The sequence below is a fragment of the Rosa chinensis genome, chromosome 2 (assembly GCF_002994745.2).
Source record: "Rosa chinensis cultivar Old Blush chromosome 2, RchiOBHm-V2, whole genome shotgun sequence".
NCBI classification, from domain to species: Eukaryota; Viridiplantae; Streptophyta; class Magnoliopsida; order Rosales; family Rosaceae; genus Rosa; species Rosa chinensis.
The window spans coordinates 46,357,398-46,360,219 of NC_037089.1; the positions used below are offsets into that span (position 1 = coordinate 46,357,398).

At 38.3% G+C, this 2,822-nt stretch overlaps 1 protein-coding gene across 1 annotated transcript; it reads left to right on the top strand.

The window, feature by feature from the left end:
- The first annotated feature begins 813 nt into the window (after positions 1 to 813).
- On the top strand, positions 814 to 2,459 carry LOC112188612 (peroxidase P7). Its single transcript, XM_024327764.2, has 3 exons — positions 814 to 1,118; positions 1,212 to 1,403; positions 1,769 to 2,459. Exons 1-3 carry the CDS (start codon positions 900 to 902, stop codon positions 2,315 to 2,317), a joined length of 960 nt encoding a protein of 319 aa, XP_024183532.1. The 5' UTR covers positions 814 to 899; the 3' UTR covers positions 2,318 to 2,459.
- Positions 2,460 to 2,822: the final 363 nt, after the last annotated feature.

Consider the following 2,822-nt stretch of genomic DNA (forward strand, 5'->3'; position numbering starts at 1 on the left):
AACCTCGACCATAAAGACATAAAGTGCTGATTAACGTACTACACATTCAAATAAAAGAAGGCCATGATCGCACCTTTAATCTACTTTTGAGCCCTAAATCCCCTAATATGATCATTAATATTCTTGTTTGAGATTAATTATAAAAGCAGATTCCTAATTATTGAGTCAACCTTTTTTTTGGGTTGGCTGCATGCTTCTATATATTTTTTTTTGTATTTGGAGCTTAGCTAGCTTCCATGATAGATATGTTCCAAGCGTTTTCGCAGCAAAGTTTGAAAATTCAAACGCATCTCACTTCGCAGGAAACGTACAAAATTAACCTCTCACTTCATGCATGCATAATCCTACTCGATATCGGAAAATTCTTAGGGGTGAATGAGTATATTAATCTCATTAACGATTAACATATTTTTACTTAATAAATTTATAATCCAACTGTCTATATCTTAAATTAGTCTTTAAAGATCATCTCTATAAAAAATCAATCAAATCGGAAATCATTTAAATATCTAATTGAAACAAACAAATAGATGGTTCTAACAACACTTATTATTATTATGATAAACCGTTAATGTATTTCATAGAAATGAATAACTAAAAGGTCTTCAATTTGATTGATTTTTTACAGAGCTAATCTTTGTATTACGTTATACAATATGAATGGTTGGATTAGAAAATTATAAAGTTATTATGCGTTAATCACAAGAGAGAGTGGATATGTTTATTCATATTGTCCTTCTATGTATACATTCAGACAAAAAAAAACACTATATATACACTCTCTTATTCAATCCATCCCTACACCACAAAGCCAATACAAGCCTGGCTTTGCATGGCTTTGCTTGAATACATATATATCATCCCCTTCAGCTAGCTGTCTACATTACTGAATCGATAGCATGGTCTCTGCACCATCCTTGTTTGTTACTGCGACACTTCTAGTGTTCATCTTTGGGTGCTGCAGTACTGTAAATGCTCAGCTCTCTCCCACCTTCTACTCAAAAACTTGCCCAACTCTTCTAAGCGTAGTTCGCACCACCATGAATCAAGCTGTTACTAAGGAGCCTCGCATGGGTGCCTCCATTCTTCGCTTGTTCTTCCACGACTGCTTTGTCAATGTAAGTCGATCGATCATTCTTCTTTTATCTTTCATGCCTTTATAATCAACTAGTTGAATGTGCATTTTGATTAAACGGGGTTTTGTAATGTAGGGTTGCGACGCTTCGATTCTGTTGGATGACACTGCTTCCTTCACTGGCGAGAAGAATGCGGGCCCAAACCAGAACTCTGTCAGGGGTTTCGAAGTGATTGACACCATAAAAACTAGCGTAGAAGCAGCTTGTAATGCTACAGTTTCTTGTGCAGATATTTTAGCTCTTGCAGCACGAGATGGAGTTGTCTTGGTAATTACATATCGATCTTGCATTGCTTCTACAGCTGGTTGATTAGTACGTGGTTCATCAAAGAAAATATATTATTAGATTATGGCAAATTCCATACCTTACTCTCTTAGACCCTCTTTTTCCAACTATGCTCCCTCGTTTTTCCACTCTGTTTTCTCATCAGGCATGAGGACAAATCCTTCTACGTACGTGTTTTGAATATTTCAAATTTCAAATAGTCATTTATCAATTAAACCCTGTCGCATGGACAAAATTCACTCTTGACAACCTCATCGACATACAATAAAATTACATTTTTTATTCTGCATTATTTCAAATTAATTCAAAATTTTGATAAATTAATTACTCTCTTTTTATGAGTACAGCTTGGAGGAACATCATGGACTGTACCACTGGGCCGCAGAGATGCAAGAACGGCAAGCCAAAGCGCCGCCAACAGCAACCTCCCATCTCCATTCGCAGACCTCGCAGCTCTCATCTCAAGCTTCACTGCCAAAGGCTTAACCGCTAAGGACATGACCGTGCTCTCTGGGGCTCACACAATAGGCCAAGCACAGTGTTCTTCCTTCAGGACTCGCATCTACAACGAGACCAACATCGACCCAGGCTTTGCCACCACTCGCAAGGCTAGTTGCCCGGCTAGTTCTGGTAATACTAACTTGGCTCCCTTCGACACGACGCCAAACGGCTTTGATAACGACTACTACAAGGCGCTTGTGGGACGTCGTGGGCTTCTTCACTCCGATCAGCAGTTGTTTAATAATGGATCTCAGGATGCGTTGGTTAGAACTTATAGTACCAACGTTGCTGCGTTTAACAGGGATTTTGCTGCGGCCATGGTGAAGATGAGTCGGATTAGTCCTCTGCTGGGAACCAACGGAGAGATCAGGAAAAACTGCAGACTGGTGAATTAATTGAAAATGTGCAACTACTTCAGTAATTCTCTAGTTTTCTCTAGCTACTTCTCTTGTTACGGAGTATAATTAAGATCGTAACATAGTGCATGATAATTAAACTGTCATCTATTGATTAATAAAGCATTCTGCATTCCATATATGGACGTAATGAGTACGTAACGTCTTGATTAACAAAGATATATATATATATATATATATATATATACACACACACACATAGTCCGTCTCAGGTGAGGACGTCCGTACCGAGCGGGTGGTACGGATTTCCTGTTTTCGACCACTTTCCGGCCACATTTTTAAATCTCAACCATTCAGTTTTTAGGTCCTAGTGTATAGATCACCTCTGCAAAATTTCAGCCAATTTGGAGATCGTTAAGGCATCTAAAACTGCAATTTACCATTATAAATACGAAAGGTTCCGGTTCGACAGATTCGGTCCGTTCATGTAAAATGTATTTTTTGATGCCTTAATAATCACCAAATTGGCTGAAATTTTGTAGAG